Here is a 27,667-nt window from a genome sequence, read left to right on the forward strand (position 1 = left end):
GTTCAAAACCAGCCTGAGCAAGAGCAAGACCCCGTCTCTACTATAAATAGAAAGAAATTAATTGGCCAACTGATATATATAGAAAAAAAAAATTAGCCGGGCATGGTGGCACATGCCTGTAGTCCCAGCTACTCGGGAGGCTGAGGCAGAAGGATCGCTCGAGCCCAGGAGATTGAGGTTGCTGTGAGCTAGGCTGACGCCATGGCACTCACTCTAGCCTGGGCAACAAAGCGAGACTCTGTCTCAAAAAAAAAAAAATAACAAGACTACAAAGTTGAAATTCTTGATCCATGGGCTGAAGAATGGATATTGTGTTAGAATGCACAAAAACTACTTTAATCTCTTTGTACACCTCCATCAGAGCTCTTGGGTGACTAGGTACACTGTCAATGAACAGTAAGTCATATTTGGAAAGAAATCTTTTTCTGAGCAGTAGGTCTCAACAGTGGGCTGAAAATATTCAGTAAACCATGCTCTTAAACAAATATGCTATCATCCAGGCTTTGTTGTTCCATTTCTAGAGCACAGGCAGTGTAGATTTAGCATAATTCTTCAGGCCCCTAGGATTTTCAAAATGGTAACTAAGCATCAGGTTCAACTTAAACTCATCAGCTGCATTAACTCCTAACAAGAGAATCAGCCTGTTCTTTGAAGTCAGGCACTAATTTCTCCTTTCTAGTTATAAAAGTCCTAAATGGGGCCAGGTGCGGTGGCTCACGCCTGTAATCCTAGCACTCTGGGAGGCCAAGGTGGGTGGATCATTTGAGTTCAGGAGTTCAAAACCAGCCTGAGCAAGAGCAAGACCCTGTCTCTAAAAATAAAGAGTCCTAAATGGCATCTCCTTCCAAAATTAGGTTGTTTCATTTACATTGAAAATCTGTTATTTAGTGTAGCCACCTTCATCAATGGTCTTACCTAGAGCTTCTGGATAACTAGCTGCAGCTTCTACATCAGCAAGTCCTGCTTCACCCTACATTTTTATATTTTGGAGACATCTTCCTTAAACCTTATGAACCAACCTCTGCTAGCTTCAAACTTTTCTTCTGCATCTTCCTCACCTCTCAGTCCTCATAGAATTAAAGAGAGTTAGGGCCTTGTTCTGGATTAGGCTTTTTCTTAACAGAATGTTGAAGCTTGTTTGATCTTCTATCCAGACCACTCAAACTTTCTCCATATCAGCAATAAGGCTGTTTTGATTTCTTATTACTAATATTTATGTGTTCACTGGAGTAGCACTTTTAATTTCTTTCAAGAACTTTCCCTTTGCATTTGAAACTTGGTTAACTGGTACAAGAGGCTTATCTTTCAGCTTGTCTCAGCTTTTGACTTGCTTTCTTTACTACTTTTAATATTTTCTAGCTTTTGATTTAAAATGGGAGACATGAGAGTCTTCCTTTTACTTGACTGCTTAGAGGCCACTGTAGGGTTATTAGCTGGCCTCATTTCAATATTATTGTGTCTCAGGGCATAGGGAGGCCCAAGGAGAAGGAGGAAGCCTGAGGAGGAGAAAGATGGGGAAACAGCCAATCAGTGGAGCAGTCAGAACACACACATATTATTTATTAATTTTGTTGTCTTATATGGGTGTGGTTCATGGCACCCTGAAACAATTATAATAGTAACATCAAAGATCATTTATCATGGATCACCATAACATGTGTAATGAAAAAGTTTGAAATATTGCAAGAATTACCAAAATGTGACACAGAGACACCAAGTGAGCATGTTTAAAAAAATTTCACTGATAGACTTACTTGATGAAGAGTTGCCACAAACCTTCAATTTAAAAAAATGCATTATCTGTGAAGCACAATAAAAGGGCAAATAAGAGATATGTCTGTATAAGTCAACTTGTCTGTGCCAAGAATTGTGCTAGATGTTTTCAAATGTACTTTTTGGTTTTAGAAAATAGTATGTTTGGCTGTCAGGGAGGTCCCACATTTGAGTTAAAGGTCCCAAATCAAGTAATTAAGACCCTCTTGGTACACAAATCCAGGAGGTATCGTTCAGTCCTTTTCTTACCAGATATCCCTACAGCTCCTGACACTGCTAACCACTCCCAATCTTCTAAGAAACACTACACTCTTCTGGTTGTTTTTCCATGAGTTGGGTTTTATAAAGTATTTAGACCAATACTTGGCACTCAGAAAGTAGAATCACGTATCACTTAATGATGGGGATACATTATGAGAAATCTGTCACTAGGCGATTTCATTGTTGTACAAATATAGAGTATAGTTACACAAACTTAGATGATATAGGTCTGTAGACCTAGGCTATATGGTAGTCTATTGCTCCTAGGCTACAAATCTGTATAGTATGTTACTGTACTGAATACTGTAGACAATTGTAACAAAAATGGTAAATATTTGTGTATCTAAACATAGCAAAGGTACAGTAAAAATATGGTAAGATAATCTTATGGGACCACCATTGTATATGAAGCAGTCCAAAACATTGTTATATAGCACATGACTGTTAAGTGCTTGTTAAATATATATGTTTCTAATAGCTGTTTCTTAAGTCTACTTCATGGCTCTTCTGACTGCTAAGAAATGTCTAATTATCCTAAATTGAGATCCAGCCTTCTCATCCTACATTCATCCTTGGCAATCTCATCCATTCTATGGCATCAACCAACACCTGAGAACTCCTAAATCTGATTCTCTCATCCCAATATTTCTTTGGAGCTCCAGACCCTTATAATCCAATGGCTTATTAGATTGTTCCACTGTATCTTATGAGCATCTTCAACTCAACACCATCAAAAATTAACTCATCATTTTCTCCTAACTAATTTCTCTTCCAATATTACCCATCTTTTAAAAAATGGCACTGCATTCACCTAATCCTCCAACCCCCCAAACTGCCTACTTATCCCTGGCTACGTTTATTTTACTTAAAAAACACTCATGTAGCACTTACTATGTGACAGGCAGTGCTCTCAGCACTTTTTCTTCCTTACTTTCATCAGTCTAATTAGTTATCAAGTCTAGTTAAATCTTTAAGATAGCTGCATTCCAGACTCTGTTCATTTCCATAGCTATAGACTTACATCCACCAGAACTTACGGTTTTGGTTCTTTCTTTGACAAGTCTCTTGTCTCTCTTGCTTTCGGTTTTGGTCCCTACCAATTCATTTATCACACAGCTCCTATAATATTTCTAGAAGGCTAGTAAGATTGTTACTGTCCTGCTTAAATCCAGATAGAGAATACTCGGTCTATAGCATATACCTGCCCATCTATCATGCAATGCCATAGTTTACTTGGTGCCGAAAATGTCTTATAGGAGTGCTGGCATTTGATACTGGAGTGGCCAATAAGGCTGAAGCCCTTAGCCTAGTCTCTTCTGCTTAGCAGTATGAATACAAATTTTCTTTATGTGTCATGACACTAAAAAGATAGAAAAGCACACTGCTCTAAAAAGTCTAAATTCCTTGGTCTATTTCAGATATTCTCTACTTTTCCTTTTTGCCTCAGCTCCACCACACCTACCTATATTTACTTGTAGTTTTCTGAACTCTGTCATATACTCTATCTCCCAAGGTCCATTTCCTTTTTGCTATACAGCTCCTAATAGTCTACAGAGACAGCTCTGCTATGATATATGCAAGGAAGTATTTCTAACTTCCTACCTCCAAAGCTCCTATATACGATGTTTGTTTTCCTCAAGGCAATCAGTCTTTCCTAATACACTATAAAGAATGCCGCTTAAAAAAAAAGAATGTCCCTTTAATCTGGTTTATTCTTATTTTTACGAACAGCATATATCTGGCATATATTTGGCATTCAATAAATATTTGCTTGAATGTGCTAACTTCTGAATCAGTTTTCTTACCCATAGGAAGGTCATGTGCCATCTTCTGTTGTTTGGCAAAATTCTGAGGAGCATGTACTTTTTAAAAGTGCTAAGCCTTTACAATACAGATAGGTAAATCAAGACAATTACTACAAGAGATTTTTATGAAAACTGAAAAACTGTTCAGGTAAAATGGCCGAGGATTCAGGAAAAGTATAGGTAAGGAAACCAGCTTTTAGATATTAAGACTTGTCCGCCAATGGTCTCCGGGAGGCCTCTCCGCTGGCACGTTTGCGTTCCCATCTGAGAACTGAGTTGTCCGCACGGACCGCGCTCTGTACAGCGCTTGAGCTCACTCAGTATTTAGAATCTCCGAAACGTCTGGAGACGCACACACGGAAAGGGAAATCCGGATTCTGAGAGATCTACGTCATATCAGGGATCCCGAACTAGGCCTGGGAAAAGGGGGTAAGAGCCCCACCTCCAAGTATCGTGGTCTCTCCGGAGGTATAGAGCATCTTGCACGGGTAGAGGAACTAACCCGTCTACACCCACTTAGAGTCAGGGGGTGAGGGGGTTCCAACAACTCGACACCAGCCCAGGGAAAAGGGAATACTCGGTCCACAACTCACTTGAGACACCGGAAGTACGTCACAAGGTTCGAAAGCACTTCTGCCTCCTCTGCCGCCTCTCTAGGAAACTTGGAGGACTCACCATCTCAGTGGTTAGTTTGTGCCCAACACGTGGCTTACGTTCTCAAGCTCAAAAGCCTTCCCGGAAAGTCTTAGGCAGAAATGGCCCTTGGTATCCCGCAGCCACTCAGTCTGGGCTGACTTCTTTACTTCCCACTGAAAACACCTACCGCTTCCACCGGATCGTACCTGGCACTATGTTCCCTAGGACCCTGGTCCTCGGAGCTCCCAGATGTAAGGATCTTTCCCTGGAGCCTTCAGAGAGATTCATCAGTTTATCCCTAACTAACGCCTTCAAACACAACCAGGCCCCTGGGACGAAAGATATGGGGGCGGGAATCTAGGCACAGGCACGCTCAGAGCTGCTCCTCCTCCAAGCCCTGGTTATGTCTCTCTGAAGATGTAATACAGTTTTCAAAGCAAAAAAAGGTCCCTTGGGTCCGATATAATACCTGTAGGACACAAATTGTTCGGTTAATCTTTACTCTGCCCTGGCAGCGCTGCCACAAGGGTCAGAAGCAACAGTCAACACCCACCTGAGAAAAGCGGCAATAACAGGGACAGATGTTGGCTTGCTCTTCATTGTTTTAAATGTTTAAATAAATCAGGTCCCTCTGAATAACTTAATCACTAGCAAGTTTGGGGCTTATAGATCCCTGACTACATACCCTTCTATACTGAATTCACAGGAAGCAGTGGTGGTGATGGGAGGCCACCACTACCCCCATCCCCATCCCTTTAGTCAATGACCTTGAGGCAACTGCTGAATATGACAGCAGGGTCACCTGTAGCAGTTTGTCTTTGGCACCATGCAATGGTAAGAGGGTTCTGGCTCCACAGCCAACAAATTATGTGGATTAAATGTAATAATTTATGAAACTATTTGGCACAATATCTGGCCCTCCATTCATCCTAGCTACCTGCTTAAAATGGCTCACCCTCTGCCCTATCTCTGCAAGCTTCTGATCCAGTCAGTGCCCTATCTTCCCACTTTACAATATAAGGTCTAATACCCTACTCCATCAGTCCCAATACCACTCAGATGCTTCCATCTTGTTTGGTAAACCATTCACTTAATAGGGTCATCTTAGGTAACCAGCTATGTTAACAGTGGGTTTAATTTGGGAGGGGGTCCCTTTGTTTTGTTTTTGTAGACATTTTGTCCCACCCTTTCTTATCTAATCCAATAGATCTGTTATTGGGATTTACCCTGGTCTAGGTGGCTACTCCTAAGTTTCTAACAGCCTTTTTCATATCTGTTCTGCCTTAGCTTTCATGAGAGAACATTGTATTCTTTTTTATTTTCTGTCTCATCTTCTATCTCCTCAGTATTTTTAAATTACTGCCTGTTGCAAAAGTTATTAGTAGGGGGACCATACTTCCTGGTTTATGGCTGTTGCCTAGGTGTAATTATTAACAGCACTCCCTTTCATTCTAAAAAATGTCCCAGACGGGACAATAAATTATATAGTTACTTTATGTCTGAGAACCACTTATATGCTAGTTAAATTTTTTTGTTGTTTTTGAGACAGAGTCTCACTCTGTTGCCCGGGCTAGAGTGCCATGGTGTAAGCCTAGCTCACAGCAACCTCAAACTCCTGGGCTCAAGCGATCCTCCTGCTTCAGCCTCCCAAGTAGCGGGGACTATAGGGATGTGCCATCTTGCCCGGCTAATTTTTTCTATATATTTTTAGTTGTCCTGCTAATTTCTTTCTATTTTTAGTAGAGACGGGGGTCTCGCTCTTGCTCAGGATGGTTTTGAACTCCCGACCTTGAGCCATCCACCTGCCTCGGCCTCCCAGAGTGCTAGGATTACAGGCATAAGCCATTGCACCAGCCTATGCTAGTTAAATTAAATTCAAATTCCCAGGCCCTGCCTCAGAAACTTTCGGTAGGTTTGGAGTGGGACTCACCAGAAAACTGCACTTTAAACTAGCTATGTTAACAGTGAGCTTAACTTTTTAAATTAAATAACCCGGGTGATTCTAATGCAGGTATCCAGCGAGAAAAAGTGCTTTCATCACTGCACAGTTGGCAGTTGGTGGGCTCAAAGATACCTAAAAATCACAGTGATTTATAGACTATGCTCTTTTCTCTATTCTCCTTTTTATAGAAAGTACTAAAAAGGATGAGGAGTCAAGGGCAGTGAGACTATTTATACTGCTTAAGCCAGCAGTACCTAAAACACATGGACCCATTGAGAGATGAAGAGATTTCTAATAATTATTATGAAGATAAAGCATGTTTCTTGGGACACTCTGTATCTGCATCTAGATTTTTATTTTTCCTTCTCTTTGGTCATCATTTGTTGGCCCAATCCAGAGTTTTAGCATCTAATTTTGCCATATGAGTATTTATGTTCTCAAATTTTGTGTTTCCTTTTTCTCTTTCCATCGCATTTTTGTTGTTGCTGTTGTTTGCAGATGCCCCAAATGGGTCTCAGGGCTCCAAGTCTAAGTGTCTGTAAAACTACATGTAATCCACAACAATCTTTGTTCACAGTTGGTTTTGTTTCTAAAATTTTCAGTATGATTGAAAAACAGAAAAATCACTACAAGTGCTTGAGCACCTTGGGCTTCACTTTCCTCATGTATGTATGAAATGGGTTAAACTCCAGAAAAATCTCCTTTTAAAGCTAATATTCTCCTACCAAACAAAGACTAAAGTCATTCCAAAAGTGTTCAAGGCCCTCTCAGTCTGGTTTCTACCTACCATCTCCCACTCCTGTACCTCCTTGAAGTAACTCTGTAATTCAGACAAATTGGAAAACGCCTGGTTTTTGAGCATATCTTGGATGGACTTTGCCCCGCCTTGTTCCTTCTACCTAGAACACTTTTTTCTACCCTCTGTCTCCCTCTACAGAGAATCTTCTTTACTCTCAATTACTGGGCTCAACATTTAACCAATGACAAAGGTTTACTGGTATATATTTTATATTTCAAAACTCCTCCACAGAAAATATTTCATATGTTATAATAACTTTGACTTTAGATAGACCTTTATTTTAAAATCTCCTTGGAGATAATTTTTGTCTTTTGGAAAAAATATAAAACAATCCTCCACTATAAATTATGTTTTTTAAAGGAAAAGTATCATCAGATATACAAAATAGGAGTTATTTCCAAATACAAAATATAGACAGAGACTTGATACTCCTAGAATCCTTATTTAATCAAAATTATAGTGAAACAGAGTCTTCAGGGCTCTATCTACAGCTCTAGGCAGATTTGGTTGCAAGATTCTCAGCTATTCCTGATGTAGTATCCACTGTCTTGAACAGTGCTCAAAGGAGTGCTAGGCTCTCCTCAAGAACCAATATGGTTATTTAATTGGATTTGAATTGAAATTTCTTACACCTTGCTTAGCTGTAGAACTGTGACCACTTTTGCTCTTTCAGACTAGAATTTTTAAGAGGATAAGAAGGGGTGGATACTGGTCCAGGGAACCTGAAAGGATAGGAGAGAGCAATTTCCACAGGTTGAATAAAATGAGCCAGGATAGAAAAAAAGAAGAGAAAATGAGGGAAATTTAAAAATGTGAAAGGGAGACAGCTAAGAACTTCTAGCCAGGAAGGACTGAAATAGTTATAGAAGCAGCCAAGGTTGACATGCCATTATCTATTAGTTAAATCAAATATTATTTCTTAACTAATGAGGAAATGTACATCCTAGATTAAGAGAATTAGCACAGTAACCGAAAACAAGGGAAGTTAGTTTGGTAAACTGTCAAGTCATTTTAATCATGTTAAGCATCATTGCATTCTAAGTAGTACATCTGTCTCTACAGCATATATAATAACTTCTGTTTCTTAGTATTTTTACCAGTTGTTGAGAAAAATGAGAATTTTTGAGAAGCTATAAAAAACAAGCACAAAACAAACCAAACAGCCAATGTTCAGTTTTGGGTATAAAACTCACTGCATCCTTTAAAAGCCTGATCTGTTCATATTTTAGATCTTTTAAGTCCTGATGTAATGGAATTATCTAAACATATTGTTTCAACATATGAAGAGGCATTTAAGATACTTATGAACTCAGAATATCATAGTATATGCTTACATCATTTCATGGAATATATATTTACTTGGGAAGTTAATTTACTTCAAAGTTAATTCTACTATATTTTCCTTAACATCACTCTAAAATCCATATGTATTTCTCTTGGAAATAATTTAATTTCAAGACACAATAAAAAATACTCTTGAGGAAATTTAAGATTTTTGATAATACACACAATTAGTCACAAGTAGTTATACAAACAGTTCACTATGTTAGCTCTAGGAATTTATGACAGAAACTAATACACTACACTGAAAAACACTACTTATCATTTCTCCATTTCCCTACAGAAGAATCATGTGCAATTCTTGTTGTCCACACCTTGTTTCCTAATTCATGTCAAAGCTGTTAGCTTTTTTTTTTTTTTTTTTTTTTTTTTTTTTTTTTATTTGAGACAGAGTCTCACTTTGTTGCCCAGGCTAGAGTGAGTGCCATGGCGTCAGCCTAGCTCACAGCAACCTCAAACTCCCGGGCTCGAGTGATCCTTCTGCCTCAGCCTCCCAGGTAGCTGGGACTACAGGCATGTGCCACCATGCCCGGCTAATTTTTTTTATATATATATATCAGTTGGCCAATTAATTTCTTTCTATTTATAGTAGAGACGGGGTCTCGCTCTTGCTCAGGCTGGTTTTGAACTCCTGACCTTGAGCAATCCGCCCGCCTCGGCCTCCCAAGAGCTAGGATTACAGGCGTGAGCCACAGCGCCCGGCCAAAGCTGTTAGCTTTTAAATGAAGAGAACTTCAACTCAACTGGGGAGAAGAATGAAACAGAATGTATAACATTTTAAAATAGTGATTTTTCATCCATAGGAGTTTGTTAAATAAATGGAGCACCAGCAAATGAAATACTATTCACCTATATAAAGAATAAGGAAGTTCTTTCTGTTATGATGTGAAAATTTCTAAAGATTATATGCTTTCATGAAAACAAGATGTAGAATGTATAAACAATACACCCTCTTTCTGTGTAATGGAGGAAATTAGATTATATAGTGAATTTTTTTTTCTTTTCTTCTTTCTTTTTTTTAGAGACAGGGTCTCACTGTGTCCCCCAGGCTGAAGTGCAGTGGTGCGATCATAGCTCCTCACTGTAACCTCAAACTCCTGGGATTACTTGATCCTCCCACCTCAGGCTCCCAAAGTGCTGGGATTATAAGCGTGAGCCAGGGCACCTGGGGTATATTTTCTTATGTTTACATAAAGAAACACTGAAAAATACATAAGAAACTAGTAAAATGGCTATCTATAAGGGGAAAGATGGGGACCTTTATATATTGTTTTGATTTTTGAACCAGGTAAAGAATGATCTTTTTCAAAAAGCCCTACTAAGTAAATTAAATTTTAAAAGTTAAAAATAAACGATCGCTACAAAATAAATAAAATGCTTCCAATGAAGAATGAGGAGCATCTCTCCTGGACTCCACTGTAAATTAAATGGAGGAGTTGTGCATTTATTGAAACATATATAGCAAAACCTCAATGACTTATAAATTCTTTAAGTTCCATATACTTGTAATTTCTATTTGGTGATATATTCTTCCAGCAGCTTAGTAGAAAGAGCATTGTACTAGGAATTAGGGGACAGGGTTCAATTAATAATTACAGCTCTGCTATTAAATGGCTGTATGATCTTGGTTACTTCCCAGAAACTCCTTTGCCCTATCTAGCAAATAAGGGCAGCCAGAAGTGATATGTAAGGTCCCTTAGAGTGATTCTATTATTCTTAAGTTACCCTCTCTGTTTTGAGTCTTCCAAACCAGATCGTTATCACTATACGTTTTCCATTTCTTTGCCTCCTGGGCCTAGTATAAAGCTGTGCGAAGAGTTAATCAGTGTTAAGGGAAAGAAATTTTTGTATGTATGGCAATGGTATTAATAGTAATCAATAGTGAATGCCAAGAAGTGTGGAGGTTCACAATCAACACAAAAGACTGATCATATTCTTCTCTTTATTCTTGTATATGTTTGAAATTTTCTATACAAAAAATTAAAGAAAGAAGATAAAAGGTAAAAACTGACAATGGTCATTTTATGTTATGGGAAAAATATGAAGAGCTTTATATTTTCAAAACAAAGATCTGAAGTGAGGTATCAGATTTTTAGCTAAGTTTCTTGGCCTCTGAACAAATTTAAAATCATGAGCAGTATTTGTATGATTAGCCACTGAGCTGCTAATATATGGCTGTTTCAATTACTTGGTTCCTCACTGAAGGCTAAATTACTAAAAATCTATAGGGAGAAGGGTCTTGTTCATTAATATGGGAGGATTCATTTGCCCCCTTTTGTAGGTTAAAAAGCCAATTATCCTATCTTATGTGCATGGAAAGAAGTCAGGTGGTTTACATTATAAATTTTACTACAATTATTTTAAAATTAATTTTTACATAGTCAGTGAACTGTCTTTGACATTATTTTGTACTCAGGTTGCATATAATTAAACTTTGCTTTCTTTTTTTTTTTTGACAGGTTCTCACTATGTGGCCAGGCTGGTCTCGAACTCCTGGCCTCAAGAGATCCTCTCCTATCTCGGCCTCCCAAAGTGCTGGGATTACAAGCATGAGCCATTATGCCCAGCTTATTTTTAACTTTTTAAAAAAGTTTTTAAGAACTAGAACTAGAACTATGAAAAAGTTTTCTTGAAGTACTCTAGAAAACTTTTGCACTGGTGTGTGTGAGATTAGGTATACAGCATATAAAAGGAAGTCAACACAAGAAGCCATATTCAGTATTGCAAAGCTGTGGATGTCACTGACCACAGAGAATATGACAAATGTATTTAAAATACAATGCTTTTCTCAGCAAATAAATAAGGGCATTTCCTGGCTTTCCCTGGAACTTTCTATGCTAAAGGATTAAACTATTATTGTTCTTTTAGGAACAAAGTAAGAAACAATATCCTTGCTACCTTGCTTAGTGGTCTGATGTCAGGAAATTTTGCCCTACCTGTTCCAAGGTGTTAGTTGGATTCAGCCACAGGGTGGACTTTCCGATGCTGAATGAGGTTGCAGTGGTAAATGAAGTTCTTGCCACATTCTTCACATTCATAAGGTCTCTCTCCAGTGTGAATTCTGTGATGTTTAATGAGAACAGAACGCCGACTAAAGCTCTTATTGCACTGATTACACTGGTAAGGTTTTTCCCCAGTGTGGATTCTGAGATGATGGAAAAGCCCAGCATTCTGGCTAAAGGCTTTGCCACAGATGCTGCACTGGTAGCGCTTCTCCCCAGTATGGAGTCTCTGGTGCTGGAATAAGCCTGACCGCTGGCTGAAGGCTCTCCCACACTCATCACATTCATAGGGCTTCTCACCCGTGTGAGTTCTCTGGTGCTCGATAAGGATAGAATTCTGGGTGAAGCTTTTTCCACATTCGCCACAGATATAGGGTCTGTCTGCTGAAGAGCTTCCTCGTTGCCTTTCCAATCTGCCCTCCTGGTCACAGGTGTCTCCACATTCAGGCATCTGAGTAATATCACCATTCAGTTTTCCAGAAACTTGTACAAGAGATTTTATTTCCTTAGAAATCTTCCTTTTTGGGGCTAACTCCACATTCCAAGTCCTAGCCTTGCCATCTGAAATAACGATAAATGAAAGATAACATGAAATATGAAAGATAATATTCATAACAACAGAAAAAAAATGGCCATGAGAGTAGGTAGAAAGGGACAAGCAGCCACTTTTTCTGTTTATTTTCCCACTCTAAAACAACTATACCCAGACTCAGAGAGACGATGCCCTGTATCATAACTGCTTGTTTACTTGTCTGCCTCTCCCACCAGACTGTAAACTACGTGAGATAAGGGACCGTGTCTGCCTTGCTCATTGCTGTATCCCTAGTACCTGGCACAGTGCCTGGCACATAACAGACACTAAAAAAATGTGTTGAACTGATAAACATTTAGGGAATGAGGTAGGCTCCCTAAGGAAATTCTAATCCTCACCAATCTCCTGAACCGGGCACACCTCTTGCAAGTTACATGGAAGCTGCTCCTCCAAGGTTTGGAAATGGCCACTTGATGACTCCTGAGCTGCTCCTAGACTTGCCGTCTCCTTTATGAATTCTCCCTGCTCATGAGCATGGGTCAGGACCTGGTAGAAAAAGGACAGTTGGGAACCAAATATCAGAGAGGACATTGCAAGGAGGCCTTCTCAGGGCCACTGGATAGAAAAAGAAGGACCAAGAAGTAGGCAAAGAAAAAACAGAGGCAGAGAGATTAAAAACCTACAACAAAACAAATCTGGCATAAAAAATATTCTTCCTCCTCCTCTTCCTCTTATTACACTGAAACCCCAATCTTGTTCCTATAGAAACCCCTATTCTTTCATCTGCCCACCTGTTCTCCTGGCTCGTCCAGCTCTCGCTCCAAGTCCTCCAGCACAGTCACTGCCTCCTCTCCACTCACAGGGCGGTGCTCTCTCACCCATGCCTGAAGCTCCTCAGGCAAGATGGTCAGGAACTGCTCTAGCACCAGGAGCTCCAGGATCTGCTCCTTGGTGTGCATCTCTGGTCTCAGCCATTGATGGCAGAGCTCTCGGAGTCTTCGAAGAGCCTCCCGAGGCCCAGGCGTCTCTTGATAACAGAACTGCCTGAAACGTCTACGAAAGATCTCTGTGGTATGAGAGTTATTTCTTAACAGGCCTGATTCTGGCCCACATGAATGGTCTTCTTCTTCCTTTACCTTCATTGTCAGAGGTCCCTCCTGCATCTCTGTAGTCTGAAGGGCCATGGTTGTGGCCATTCAGAAAAGAATCTAGTCTTGATAATTCCCCCTTGATCTTTTCCTCTGGAAATCCTGAGATCTAGAATATAATTGGCACAGAAGATACATATAAAAATGTGAAAAACCTCATGACAGCAGAGACTGGGAGTATTTATACTAAAAGTCACTTTTTCTCATGAAGAATATTGAATGCTTGTTAATGATGAGGACTATCCAAATACTGATGTAGGTAATATGGGAAGGAAAACAGAAATTAAACAAAAAAACTTGCAGTTTATTGAAGGAAGGGACCATTTTGATCATCCTGAATGAAATAGCTCAAATCAGTTTGAGTATACTGGGTCTCCATTTGAATGGCAAGATACTAGACTCACAGTAAGTTTTTAGTTCAGCAAAGGTAAACAAGCACTTTGGACCCAAGTGGTCATAAATAACACTGAGAATCAAGAAAAGGGAAACAAAATGGAAGATGAAGGGAAAGTAAATATAAAAAGACAGAATGAGAAACTTAACAAATGCACTTGAGAGGAGAGGCAGTGTCTTTCCAGTTAGGTGAGGTGTGGAGTAAAGAGATCTACGTTTGAAGTGTGGAAGGTCTAGGATTAAGACATGATCCTCCAGGTACTCCCTCCAAAGTCTTGGACTTCATGTTTTGAGCCTTACCCTCCTAAATCTATAAAATAGGAATTCTAAAGCCAACACTGACTATCTTTCTGGGTTGATATAAAGATAAAATGAGGCCGGATGCAGTGGCTCACGCCTGTAATCCTAGCACTCTGGGAGGCTGAGGTGGGTGGATCGTTCAAGGTCAAGAGTTCTAAACCAGCCTCAGCAAGAGCGAATCCCAGTCTCTGCTAAAAATAGAAAGAAATTAATTGGCCAACTAAAAAAATATATATAGAAAAAAATTAGCTGGGCATGGTGTCATGAGCTACCAGGTGGCTGACTTCTGAGTAGTCCCAGCCACTCAGAAGGCTGAGGCAGAAGGATTGCTTGGGCCCAGGACTTTGGAGTTGCTGTGAGCTAGACTGACTCCACGGCACTCAAGCCCAAGCAACAGAATGAGACTCTGTCTCAAAAAAAAAAAAAAAAAAGATAAAATGAGATCATGGATAAAGAACACAAAGAAGCTGCCAGATTAGTAAACTCTAAAGTATTATAAATTACCACTATTATTTTTCTTATAAATGTTCTTGAAAGATTAAATGAATATCCTAGTGATCTATGCACTAAGGCAAAAGAATCAGAAAGCAGTTGACTGCAGTGGTCTTGGCCCAAAGACATTAAAATGAAAGAAATATTAGTTCTAATACTTTAAAACAGGAATAGAATTTGAGCTTTTTCTTATTCTTTAATTTTCTCAAAACTCTCTTTGAAGCATCTTGAAGGTACAGAGTAGACAATTTTATGTAAAATAAAATTACTGCTGAGGCAAATGTCCATGACCACTTAAAGTTTATGAACAATCTTAACTAGGATAGCAATTAATGAAGGCAATTTTCTGAAAGAAAGATAATTATGTGACCTAGTGACCATATTAATCTAACTTTTCTTCTAATTGTAATGTGATCAGTGTTCACATAAGATTTAAATACCCTATTCTTTTTTTATTTTTTTTATTTTTTTTTTATTTTGGCATATTATGGGGGTACAGATTTTAAGGTTTCAATAAATGCCCATTTCCCCCCCTCCCCCCAAAAGTCTGAGTCTCCATCATGACCATCCCCCAGATGGTGCACATCTCACTCATTATGTATGTATATACCCACCCCCCTCCCCCCTCCCCCCACCCACCTGCCCAATACCCTATTACTGTAAATACCCTATTCTTAATTATTTAATTTAATGATGTATGTCAACACCCCAGATTAGGTTAATTTTTGCAGTGAATTACTATAATTTTTTTTCTTAAAATCAAAACAAAAGCATTTTTAATCTACAAGTCATGATTCATTCGTGGGTCATAAAATCTGTGTGGTGGGATGTGACCAGGTTTTGGGGGATTTTTAAAAATGATATAGGATTTAAAAAATAATAGTATGTCACATAAAGTAAGGATACATAATGTTTTGTGAAATTATTTCAATTATTTGTGTGTGTAGCTCATACATGTTCAAGTATACATTAATATACATGTGTATGTGTGTTCTGGGTTATAATATAAAATATTTCTTACTGAGGGTCCTGGTCAAAAAAGTTTGAAAGCCTCTGCCCAAAAGTGTTAGTTATCACTAGGTCACATAATTATCAAAGGGGAAAAACTACTAGGGTAAGACAACATCCTTTTGGATAACCTGTAACATAATCTTCTCCACAAATTTAAATATATATATATATATATATATATATATATATATATTTAGCTCTACGTGGGGAATGGAGGGGACAGAATGAGGAATGGGGACAAGTGGTGATAAATGCCATAGAGAAAATAAAGGTAAAGGAGATAGGGAGTAAGGGGGAAGAAAGGTTGCCATTTTATGTAGTCAGGGAAGGCCTTGTTGGTAAGGTAATAGTTGAGCAGACCTGAAGGGAGTGAGAAGCAAGTCATCCGGCTATCTGCAGAAAAATTCAGAATATGTGCTTCTCATATTACTCAATAAACCCACCCCGGGTTCAAAGGATTAAACAGCCACTCACATTTTCTTTCTTGTTTTTTTCAATCTTTCAGGCTTCTACAAAATGTTTTTTTTCCCTATTTGCCACCTATTACACTTGGTTTCAAGTTAAAGTTTTTCCATTCACAAACAATGCAGCTGAAGCTCTGAGCTCTGCCCATAGAAGATCATTTCAGGTATGTGTTGTTAGACATTTTCTGGTATGTGTTGTTCAAATCTTTACTCAGTTTCATGAAATTCAATTTCCCTTTATTCTCTGTATATACTAGGTTTCATTTTTGTTTGTTTTTTGCTTTCCTTCACCTGATTTTGCATTTATCTGGTAGTCCAAATAACCAGATCCTTGTACCAGCACATCTTAGTTTTTCTTTGAAGACTGCTTCCCAATTTTTTTCACAATCCTGCCCTTCTGGTCACAAATGTAGTTACTAATCTGCCATTCAGCATCACAACCTTAATGTTTATGCCAGCTATATAATTAGCATAATAGTCTCCTCTACCTTAAAAAATACATCTGCTTTTTTTTTTTTTTTTTGAGACAGAGTCTTGCTTTGTTGCCCAGGCTAGAGTGAGTGCCATGGCATCAGCCTAGCTCACAGCAACCTCAAACTCCTGGGCTCAAGCAATCCTCCTGCCTCATCTGCATTTTAAAGATGGTTTCTCCTAGAGCCTCAGCAAGCTTAACACCCCAAATCTACCATTGTCCTCATGGAGAAGTATTCTTTACCCAGGATATGCATGTCGGATAAGACTAAGCAACGTACAATACAAATGTGCCTTTAACATAATACATCCTCCTACACTTACCTCTGCTGTTACCATCTATGGCTCTCCACTTACTAAATAAATTTCCAAACTCTCACGCCTGGCTTAAGACCAGTCAGACCTCTAGCTTCCATTGGTTTCACTATTGCTTTCCTCTATTCCACATGCAAAAACTGTCCGGTCCAGTCAGGCTTTCCTTCTCACTGTTCTTTAATCACGCTTCTCTCATCCTTGTGCCATGTCCTTGCTCTTGCCTTCTGCCTTTACTCAAACCCTACCCAATCTCTGCAGCTTGATTTAAATTTCACATCCTTTCTGAAGTCCTCTTCATTTGTTTTGGCTTGCCCTCTTCCTCCTGCCAGCTCTTATTTAATATACTATAGGAGCCTTACTTTTTACCCTCACTTCAATCTTATACTGTTACTTTTCTTTACAACTATTTTTTTGAAATCTCAAAAGTACAGAGGAATATAGAATTCCTTCACCAAGTTCTACTCCCAGAATAGTGTATTGAAGATTGGAATGTATCCTTTCATTTTTTATGCATTTGCAATCATACACCTAGATGCACACAAATACACAGAGATGATAAAAATCCTATTTTTCTATTTATCTGAAATAAGTAGAAGGTAGTATGAGGTGGCAGAGAACCCAGACAAGCAGATCTAACTGCAAATTCTGACTTACTAACAAAGTGATATAGGGCAAGTGACTTGATTGATAATTTTCCAAGCTTCAAACTCATGTATGAAATGAAGACAACAACAACTACCTTGCAGCCATGCCTAATTCTAGCACTCTGGGAGGATCGCTTGAGGTCAGGAGTTCGAGACCAGCCTGAGCAAGAGCAAGACCCTGTCTCTACTAAAAACAGAAAATTAGTCTGGTGTCATGGTGTGTGCCTGTAGTCCCAGTTACTTGGGAGGCTGAGGCAGGAGGATCACTTGAGCCCAGGAGTTTGAGATTGCTGTGAGGTGGTCTGACACCATGGCACTCTAGCCTGGGAAACAGAGCAAGACTCTCTTTCAAAAACAAACAAACAAACAAAAAAAAAAACTACCTCGCAAAGTTGTTGAGAATATTAAGTAAGATAATGCATTTAAAGTGATTTTACAAATAAATAAATAAATAAAGTGGTTTTACACAAAACCTGGCACATAAACATACACATTAACCTTTTAATGAGATAATGTACAATTTAGGTATAATGGTGGCTTAATCAATAGTTGCTACCTTCTTTTAGGGCCAGGACTGTAATCTTTTCTATTGTCCAAAGAACAATATGGGTAGATGAGTGGGGAAACACATGCACACAAGCAAATAGAATGGCTATTTCATCAGGTTTGCGGACACACTGACAGATGTATACGTCTTCAGATACTCCTCTTCAACCGTAAATCCTACTAGAAGCCCAGGACTACTAAGGTCCGAAAGAAAGACTGGATTCAAATGAGAAAAGTAACCTCCTGGGTTGCGGCTGTAAAGCTAACACAGAAACAAGAGAGTGCAGCTAGCATAGCAAAGGTTTTAAGAAAATGGGCTTTGGGGCCAAACTGCCTGGATTTGACTACACCCTTTATCAGCTGTATGACCTTACTTCTTGGATGTTAAAAAGAGAAGGTACAGTCTACATAATAACAGTGCCTACCTCATAGAGTTATGAGAAGAAATACTTGGAAAGTGCTTAGACCAGCACCTGTCTGACAATACCATGTTTCCCTGAAAATAAGACCTACCCATAAAATAAGCCCTAGCAGGATTTCTAAGCATTTGCACAATGTAAACCCTACCCCAAAAATGAGACCTAGTGATGGGCATTGCTATGCAGTGTATGCACAACCCATGCATTTCCTGGCGGAGCAGTAAAGAAGATGAGCAGCCCTTCTCACCCACCCCATGAGAGCTCTATTGCTCAACATGAGCGATTGGGGCCAATGGTTCTAAAGGAAATAGAGTCACAAGAAATTCAGGATGGAATTCGGGGTTTGGATTGTTATGATGATGTTCCAGAAGAAGATGACTTAACTATATTTGAATAAATGTAGATTGTTGTGCCGTACTTAAAAAAAATAACATATCCCCTGAAAATAAGCCCTAGGGTGTCTTCTTGAGGAAAAATAAACATAAGACCCTGTCTTATTTTCGGGGAAACATGGTAGTACATGCTATTTAAATATTCATACAAAAAAATCAACAGATAGCAAAAGCCTTTATACTATGTGAATGAGACTAAATATGAATCAGAATAAGATGCTGTGGCATATTTTAAAACTATCCCTGCTCATTGTTTCAAGTCCATAGTTGAGAATAAGACATGGGAAAATACAAACATCCCTCTATATCGCATCTATTCGGATGAGATGCGAATAGGGAAGAGTTTACAGGGCCACCAGTATTAGGGCAGAGAGGTTGAAAAGCTCAGGAGTAGAGATGGGGTGGGGGCGGTAAGGGTAGGGAGCAAGGACACTGACTTTTAGTCAACAAGGCCCTTCCAGGCTCCGGAGCAGCCTCCTCTGCCCCTCACCTGCCCGGCCAACCTCTGGCCAAGAAGCCCTCGCTGCCAACTCCCCACAGCCAGTCCGGGGTCTCAGCGCACAGACCCGCCCTTCCGAAGACCCTCAGCAGTAGCCCGAATCCGAAGCTCACCGAGGCATCAGTGAGAGAAAAAGCCACGTAACCCAGATCACATCACCTCTGTATCATTGGCAACCGCAGCCCAGAGAACGATAGACTACAAAGGCCGGAAGTGCGTTATAATAGCGAGCTCACGGCGGCGCATGCGTTCCTTCTAGGAAGCCCGGAGGTTCCCACACCTCTGTGGTCGCCACGCTGACTCCCCTCTCCAGGTGTAGTGAGGTGCTAGAAGGCACATTCTCTTCCAGGGGCAATACAATAATAGCTAACATAGTGCTTTATACATATTAATTTATTTTCTCTGCATAACAAGCCTGTAAGTTAGGTACAGTTATCTCCATTTAACAGATGGGGAAACTAAGGCACATTCCTTCTACATTTATCACTTGTCATTCCCTACAAGGAAAACTTTTCCTTTGCTCTCTCTCATTTTATCATGATAAACTCATGTGTTCTTTTAAAATTCAATGTTATAAACAGTTACTGTCAGTATTATTTTGATGGTCAAATTTGCTCAGTTGGAGCCCTTTCAAACTGGCTTCTATATCCTTCAGTAAGTCCCCAACAGTTTTTGTGGAGTTTACTTTCTCACACAAGATATTTCAGGCTCATTTAATACTTTCTTACCCTAGACTTGAAATCGTCATTGCTCCATGAAGCCACAGTTCTTATTAGTTGAGACTGGTTTACAGAAACCAAGATCTGGATTTGGGGCAGTGGATAAGCTCATTGCTAATGGGATATATCATTGCTTCTAGGCCCTGTCAGTAGACAAGAGCTGGAGTATATACGATGAGGATTTTACAGGATACCTTCTATTAAAAAATAACCCAACAGAATTGTTTTTTATTTTCACCACCACATATTTGTTTTTCCTTTTTCCCACAGTAAAAACCCTGGCTCCTAACAGCATCAATATAGTCACTCAATTCACTCTAACTTATAAACAAAATAGTTTCAAAATTACAATATTAGTATATCACTAGCAGCAACATACCTGTTATGTAGAATTCAAATTTCTTTGTTTTATTTGTTCTTGAATTATATCCTATTAAGGAGTATAGTCAGAGTATTGTATACATACAATATTTGAATTAATTCTTTTCTCTGTATGGTTATATTATAAACTTGATATATAGTTAGGATCATTTGTTTTTGTTTGTATTCAATTTCAGGGTTTGCTTTTCGTTCATTCCTTTTCAATTTTTTTTAAATACAAAACATTTACTTAGTTCAAAATCAACATTATATATGAAGGTATATTCTGAGTTTTGCTTCCATCCCTCATCCCTTTACTATATATATATATATATATATATATATATATATATATATATATATATATATGTATGTATTCATATCTCATTTTCATTAGTGTTTTATTTATCCTCTCCATCTTTCCTTCCTTCTTCCCTTATCCCTTCCCTGCCTTTTCTTTTTTCTTGCAAAAATAAGAATTTATCTCCTTTACCCCTGTAAGTTGTTATATACACTCTTTCACATCTTGCTTTATCATTTAACAGAAAATTCTGGACATTATTCTAAATCTGTTCATAGAAATAGTCTTTGTTTTTCACACTCGTATAATAATTCATAATGTGGATGTACCATCATTTTTTTCTACAGGCCTCATAGTGATGGATATTTGGGTTCTTTCCAATATTTTATTTTAACAAATAATGCTGCAGTGAGCAATAAGAGAGAAAGAAGAGAGAGGAGAGAAAGGAAGGTCTTTGTAGTTTTATCATTTTGTACTCTCAACGGCAAAGTGTGAGAGTGCTTGTTTTCATGCAGCCTCATGAACTGCATGTTTCCAGGCTTTTGAATTTCAGCAATAGGTCTTTGGGTATTTCTCAAAGAACCACACACCCAATGCTGAAATCCCTGCTAAAAATGGCTTCACAATGCCAAATGTTAGTGAGGATTATGAAGCAATGGAAATTTTCATACACTGTGAGAGTATAAATTGGTGAAACCATTTTTGGAAAACTCTGGCATATCTTCTAAAGTTAAATATATACATATTCTATTACCCAGCCACCAGAAATGTCTATATGCTCATATTGAAAGATATGTCTTAGCAGCATTTTTCTGTGATAGCTTTAAACTGGACAAACCCTAATGTCCATTAACAGTAGGATAGATACAAAATTTAAAGTTTATTGATACAGTGGAATATTATGCAACAATGAAAACAAATGAATGACAGCTACAAATCACACTGACAATTTTCACAAACATAATAATGAGTGAAAGAAGCCAGACATTAAAAAAAACACATACTTCATGATTTCATTTACATAAAGAACTAACATCTGATGTTAGAAGTCACAACAAGGAGAAGGAAAGGAAAATTTAGGAGGGAGCACAAGTGGGGCCTTCTGGAACACTAGCAATGGTTTTATTTCTTGACCTTGGTGGTGGTTATGTATTTACCATTATTACAGTTGCCTATGGTATTCAGTACAGTACCATGCCTTACAGGTTTGTAGCCTAGGAGCAATAGGCCATACCATATAACCTAGGTGTGTAGTAGGCTGTATCTAGATTTGGTTTCATTTTATGATATTTTATTTACCGGTACACATATGCTTCCTGTATTTTTAATTATATTCATACTTCCATAATTTTTTTTTTAAAGTTAAACCATTTTACAGTTGAAGAAACCAAAGCTCAGAGAAGTGAAGTGTGTTGCTGAGGTCAGCCAAGCTAGACTCAAATCCAGGTTCCTGATCAGCTAGCTCCTTTGGCTTTGATGGGTGAGTTAGCCATATGGATATCAAAGGGGCCATTTCTTTGGTTGCAATGTTAACATAGTGTCCATTAGACAAAAAACATGTATGACAATCTTCTTACTCAACTATCCCACCTTATGTGAAACATATCCCAAATAGAGGTAGAGATGGCCTTATATACAGGTCATGCACTGCACATAATGACTTTTTGGTCAGTGATGGACTACATGTATGACCATGGTCCCACAGAATTATAATGGAGCTGCCCTATATAGATGTATTATTTTAGAATCTTTTATACCATATTTTTACTGTAACTTTTCTATGTTTAGATACCCAAATACTTACCTTTATTACACTTGCCTACGGTATTCAGTACAGTAGCATACCGTACAGGTTTGTTGCCTAGAAGCAATAGGCATACCATGTAGCCTACGTCTGTAGGAAGCTGTATCTAGGTGTGTGTAAGTACATTCTATGATGTTCAAACAACAAAATTGCTTAATGACGCATTTCTCAGAACATATTGCTGTTACTGACACATGACTGTATACATATCTAAAGCCTAAATTGACCTAAAATTATTATAAAAGCCACAAGATAATAAATATAGTTACAATGAAACATGGAGCATTTTAAAAATAAGAGTGATTAATAAAAATAGAACAGATCAGAAAATTCTAAATACACTGACAAAAATGACATATTTATTTATCAATCTCTCTAAATAGACAATGTGAAGAAATAAAAGTAATTCTTAAATTAGGGAGGTAGGATTCTAGGGGGATTTTTTTTTTTTTTAAATATCTTTTGGGCCCATGCTTATAACCCTAGCACTCTGGGAGGCCCAGGAGGATCACTTGAGCTCAGGAGTTCCATACAAGTCTGAGCAAGAGCAAGACACCATCTCTAAAAAAAAAAAAAAAATAGAAAAATTAGCCAGGTATGGAGATGAGCACCTGTAGTCCCAGCTACTTGGGAGGCTGAGACAGGAGGATTGCTTGAGCCCAGTTTGAGGTTGCAGTGACCTATGATGACACCATTACACTCTAGCCAGGGCAACAGAGAGAGACTCTGTCTCCAAAAAAAAAAAAAAAAAATTTTTAAAAAGTCTTCTGACACCATTTAAAAATGGATTTAAACTATATCTTTTTCACAAAGATTTTTAATACTATTATTATTATTAAAGGAAGCTTGGTAAGGTAAGAGACCTCTAACTCAGGGGTTTTTTCCATTCTTATTCCTCACTTCCTCTTTTCCTTCTCCTTGCTTTATCGCCACCTTCCTCTTAATATCCACGAGAAGAACCATTGTATTTCCTAGTTCTGATTGTGTTCCTTGCACCTCTTATCATCATTCATTCATCTGTCCACTGATCTTTCAGCACACATTTATTAAGGGTTGGTACCTGCACTTTGGAACTTAAAATGTCATACCTTTATTTGGGACTGGGGCAGAAACTGTTGTTTGTCTACTAAATAAGTATTCTCTCCCTTTTATCAAATAATAATTCCAATCTTTATGTGTGTACATTGGCACCTGAAACAAAGATTACATTTCTCAGTTATCCTTGCAGCCAAGTGTGGTCATGTGAACAAGTTCTGGATATAAGAGGAAATGTATACATTCTGAGAAGTCTCCTTGAACAATGCTGACTTAGCTGGGAGAGTCCCTTTTTTGCCCTTCCTGCTGATTGGAATGCAGAATTGATGGCCAGTGCTTCAGCAGCCAAGGGAAGAGAAGCTAGGTACAAAGGATGGTGACAAGGTGGAAGGGACCTGGATCCCTGGTGAATCCATAGAGCAAAAACAACAACCTCAAACTGTCTACTTTTATACCTCTTTTACGTGAAAGGACTATACACATTGTGTATTTTTCAGACTTTTGTTACTAACAGCTAATCATAAATTCTGATATAGGGTTCTAAGCTTTGACTCCCTAATTAGAATTTTTCCTCCTTTTTTCTTAAATGTGACCCCCGAATCTCTGATTGAACCCAGTGTTTCTGCTTCCTCCCCACAAGCACTAATATCAAGGAAACACAAGTTTGGGGAGGGGATGGGAAATCAGAAAGAAATGATGCTTACAATATAGAAGGAATGTAGGTGATCAGAAAAAAAAAAGGAAGAGAAAGAGAAAAGAAAAAGGAGAGGTGAATAAAAGAGAGAAAAACTGCAGAAAAGAATAAGAGAGAAGATGCAGAAGTGGCATTGCATTGAATGGTTCACCAGACATTCAGTTAATTATGCCCAAAACACCATCGTCATCCCAGAGTCTTAAGTTTCTGTAGCTCAAGTTACCCTTCAAGGCTGTCACATTTGGAAATTTAATCTCTCCCTTAGAAATCTAGAGGAAGTTCAAGGTCTGTCCACTTGTCAGTAGCTGGCTAATCATATCAAAATGATAGCTCTATTATTAACAGACAGTAATATTAGACTCAATGGAAATGATAGCTAATGTCCTCAAAGTCACTCAGTCCCTGAAATCAACTGTCATATGGGAGCCATGGAGGGTATTTCTGATTCAAGCATCCCAGGATATACTGTACTCTTATTTACCTGTGGCTTTTCCTGCCTTGAGCTTTGCTACTTGTCTTCTGGTCCAGTGAAGTTTCTAAATTATCTTTTGATTTACATCACACTCCACTCTTTGTTTTGGGAGGATCTCAGCATTCGTCTCCATGTCCAGCTCATTTTATTTTTCTCTGCACTAGCATAAAGTAAAGATGCTTGAACAAGTACTTTCTCTTGGGACTGTCCTACCTGCATGTATAGTGCACAGTTGCATCAGCAAAAAGGAGTTTCTTCTGACTCCCTTTACAGTCTGGTATGCTTGGGTCAGCATCACAGGCTGCCTCCTCAGGTAGAGTGACCAGTGCCTCCTTGAGCACTAGCTTTTCCCGGATATCCCCAGAAAGGGATTGTCCTTCTGTTCTTCAAGGAGAAGTATCTTATTTTAGAAAGTAAACTCAATGTCACCAAGTTAACTGAAGGCACACAGGCAAACCTTCCTGGCCTCTTACAGGTAGGAGCCCAACGAGGTCACTAATATTAACATATAGCCCAAGCCCATCTATAGTGACACATTAGGGGTACTGCTACACAACCTCTGAGAGGTTCAGCATTCAGAAAGCTTATTTATTCTAAATGGGTTATGGTAAGACATATATATAATCTGGTGGAGAAACAGCAAAGAGGGAAGGCATTCAGGGTATGAAGGGGGAGGAATGAAAGACAAAGACATGGAAGCTTGAGTATACACAGGATGGCTGGGAAGGTAAGATTAATGTAATAGGAGCACAGAGCTCATGTCAGGTAGTAAGGGAAAATAACATCTGAAATACTAAAACCAATTTGCCGAGGGGGCTCTTGAATGTCAAGCTGAGGAATAAAATATAGAGGTATAATGGCATTCACAAAAATCAACCGTAGAGGTGGAAGAGACCTTAGAGAGATTATATATCTGATCCTGTAATTCACAGATGAGGAATCTAAGACTAAGAAAGTGGGCAATATGCCTAAGGTCACACAGTAGCTTAGTGGATGATGGAACCTAGTACTCTTTCTTCACCCTCACTCATATCAACCGCCTTTTAAAACTACGTCTCAGATAAGTTATTACGGTATTAACCTCAACACATTTCTAAAGCAAAGGAAGAAAAAGGAAGAAAAGTAATGCCTTACATTTAACTATTCACTTGAGAAGTGCTGTACTTTCAACTCTGGGTTATGGATGTGCATTTTTCTCTAAATTGGATTTAATTGTGAATAGGGTAAAATCGGTCACCCTGAAGCTTTACATTTTTAACTAGCCATCCCTGATGCCTAGAAATAGAAAATCTGGCTTAGTTCACCCTGAGAGAAAGAATTTAGTCTGTGGATACTGTCACGTCAGAGGAGACTGAGATAGTAACAGACAATGAGAATACTCACGTGGCTTCTCTGAAGTCTGCAGGAACAAGTGCTGCTTAACATTTTTACTACGATAATTAAAGTGAGGTGATTTTGATTAGTTGTGTTTTTTTTTAATGTTGAAAGAGACTTGACTCCTGTTTGAAAGATTTTTCACACTTATGACACATAAAGTGTTTTTCTCTGTTGTGGATTCTCTGATGAGATGTGAGCTTAGAAAGAAGGCCTTCCTACATTCATCACATTCATAAGGTTTTTCTTGTAATACATTTCAAAATTATAGATAGTGTAATGCCTTCAGCTTTGCTCTTCTTGCTCAGGAATGCTTTGGCTATTCAGGCTCTTTTTTGGTTCCATACAAATCTTAGGATTGGTTTTTCTATTCTTTGAAAAATGTTATCGGTATTTTAGTAGGGATTTCATTGAATCTATATATTTCTTTGGTAGTATGGTCATATTTTAGCAATATTAATTCTTCCAATCCATGAGCATAGGATGTCTTTCTATTTGTTGGTGTCCTCCAATTTCTTTCATCAATGCTATGTAGTTTTTCTAGTAGAAGTCTTTCACCTCCTTGGTTAAATTTATTCCTGGTTTTTTTTTTTTTTTTTTGGTAGCTATTATGAATGGTATTGATTTCTTGATTTCTTTTTCAGGTAGTTCATTATTGGTGTATAGAAATGCTATGGATTTTTGTATGTTGATTTGTGCCCTGCCACTTTACTGAAGTTGTTATCGAATCTAAGAGTTTTTGGTGGAGTCTTTAGGTTTTTCTAAATATAAGGTCATGTCATCTGGAAAGAGGGACAATTTGATGTCCTCTTTTCCAATTTGGATGCCTTTTATTTCTTTCTCTTATCTGATTTCTCCAGCTAGGACTTCCAATACTGTGTTGAATAGGAGTGATGAAAGTGGGAGTCCTTATCTAGTTCCAGTTCTTAGAGGAAAAGCTTTTAGCTTTTCCCCATTCAGTATGATGTTAGTGGTGGGTTTGTCATATATACAGCCTTTACTATGCTGAGGCATATTCCTTTTGTGCCTAATTTGTTCAGCATTTTTATCATAAAGGAATGTTAAATTTTATCATATGCTTTTTCTGCATTTATTGAGATGATCATATGGTTTTTGTCCATCATTCTGTTGATGTAATGTATTACGTTTATTTATTTGTGTATGTTGAACCATCCATGCATCCATGGGACACATTCCACTTGATTATGTTGTATTATCGTCTTCATGTGCTGTTGGATTCAGTTTGCTAATGCTTTGTTGAGGATTTTTGCATCTATGTTCATCAGGGATATGGGCCTATAATTTTCTTTTTTCCTTGTGTCCTTATCTTGTTTTGGCATTAGGGGAATGCTGGCTTCACAGAATGAGTTAGGAAGAATTACCTCCTCTTCTATTTTTTGGAACAGTTTTAGGAGAATTGTTACTAGTTTTTTTGTTATAAGTTTGGTGGAATTTGGCTATGAAGCCATCAGGTTCTGGACTTTTCTTTGTTGGGAGACTTTTTACTATAATTTAATTTTATTAGTTGCTATTGATCTCCTAAGGTTTTCTGTTTCTTCCTGATTCAATTCTGATAGGTTTTATGTGTCCAGGAATTTATCCATTCCCTCTAAGTTTTCCAATTTGTTAGCATATAGTTGTTCATACTAGTCTTGGTGATCTTTTATATTTCTGTGCTATCAATTGTAATGTCTCCTCTTTAGTTTCTGATTTTTTTATTTGG

General features: G+C 38.3%; 1 protein-coding gene across 2 annotated transcripts; it reads right to left on the reverse strand.

The window, feature by feature from the left end:
• Positions 1 to 6,263: 6,263 nt before the first annotated feature.
• On the reverse strand, positions 6,264 to 19,372 carry ZSCAN23 (zinc finger and SCAN domain containing 23). Of its 2 annotated transcripts, XM_012742050.3 has the most exons (4): positions 19,299 to 19,372; positions 12,883 to 13,348; positions 12,490 to 12,637; positions 6,264 to 12,120 (listed from the first exon to the last, which is right to left on the reverse strand). In XM_012742050.3, the coding sequence occupies exons 2-4, from the start codon at positions 13,285 to 13,287 to the stop codon at positions 11,507 to 11,509; spliced, it is 1,167 nt and encodes a 388-aa protein (XP_012597504.1). In that variant the 5' UTR covers positions 13,288 to 13,348; positions 19,299 to 19,372; the 3' UTR covers positions 6,264 to 11,506. The 2 variants fall into 2 exon arrangements, with proteins under 2 accessions (XP_012597504.1, XP_075866664.1); XM_076010549.1 differs by lacking the exon at positions 19,299 to 19,372 and having other exon boundaries at positions 12,883 to 13,672.
• Between the last annotated feature and the right edge of the window lie 8,295 nt (positions 19,373 to 27,667).

Source organism: Microcebus murinus, chromosome 15, assembly GCF_040939455.1.
Source record: "Microcebus murinus isolate Inina chromosome 15, M.murinus_Inina_mat1.0, whole genome shotgun sequence".
Classification (NCBI taxonomy): Eukaryota; Metazoa; Chordata; class Mammalia; order Primates; family Cheirogaleidae; genus Microcebus; species Microcebus murinus.